At 26.4% G+C, this 1,002-nt stretch overlaps 1 protein-coding gene across 1 annotated transcript; it reads right to left on the bottom strand.

Moving 5' to 3' along the window:
* On the bottom strand, positions 1-433 carry EDI_048810 (uncharacterized protein; the record flags this gene model as incomplete). The annotated part of the gene is made up of 1 exon (XM_001739090.1): positions 1-433. A coding segment is annotated over one exon (433 nt), but the record flags the coding sequence as incomplete, so codon positions are not given.
* Between the last annotated feature and the right edge of the window lie 569 nt (positions 434-1,002).

Raw genomic sequence — 1,002 nt, 5'->3', positions numbered from 1 at the left:
TACAATGTCCACATGGTGTATAACTAATTACTAATAAATCAATTTTCTTTTCTCCATGAATCAATGCATTATTTGTTGTACATTGTTCTCCATGAACTGAATATCCAATCCAATGTCCTGCTGATTCCATATTAAATCCAATATATGCATTTCCACTTTCTTTACAATAACAACATCCACCTACTGGAAATTGTGATGGTTTACAAAGTGCATAACATGATCCAATACAAACTAATGGTTTTAATGTTTCAACTAATAGTTCAATTTCATCTTGTCCTTTATGTTGATTTTTTAATTGATCTAAAAGGATTTTAGGGAAACACCCATTAAATTCTTTTCCTGAAAAATATTGTTCAAGAAGTTCATAATCAGCTTTATAATTTTCATATTGTTGTTTAAGAACTTTTAAGTGTGACTTCAATGTAATTGACATTAAGAAAGGGGGGTTTTTAGTCTAGACAATAATAGTTTTTATATTCATAGAACTTTCTAATTACTATCGAATAATGTGTTTATTCTAATTTTTTCAACAACTTGTTCTTTATTCGTCTTTTAATATGAGTAGAATCATGTAGAATACAATTTTTTTTTCATTCTCTTTCTTTTTTTTGTTCATGAATAATAAGATATATAACATTGTTTATTTTCTCGTTTGTTTTCTGACTTCTTGTCTTCTTATCATTCATTTAAGTTCTTCTTTAGAACTGTTGTTCATTCTCCATACAGTTAGTGTTGTTTTTGTGTTGGTAAGGTAATGTGTAAGTAATGACAAAGCAATTATTTCTAAATAATATCCTTCCAATAGAGTTTTTAAGAATTTAGTTAGTATGAACAATGTTTTACTATTGAAACACAAACTATTCTAACAATTTTGAGTGAAATATATTAGAATTTATAAGAATTTATTATCTGATAACCAATTGGTGATGCTCAACCTCTATTTGTTGAAATAATACCTTATTTATTGTGGTTAGTGACACAACAATGTTGTATTTAAGATTA

Source organism: Entamoeba dispar, genomic scaffold (assembly GCF_000209125.1).
Source record: "Entamoeba dispar SAW760 scf_1105229461963 genomic scaffold, whole genome shotgun sequence".
In the NCBI taxonomy this organism is placed as follows: domain Eukaryota; phylum Evosea; order Mastigamoebida; family Endamoebidae; genus Entamoeba; species Entamoeba dispar.
The sequence above is the reverse complement of the archived record's forward strand: the minus strand, read 5'-3'. Positions and strand labels throughout refer to the sequence as shown.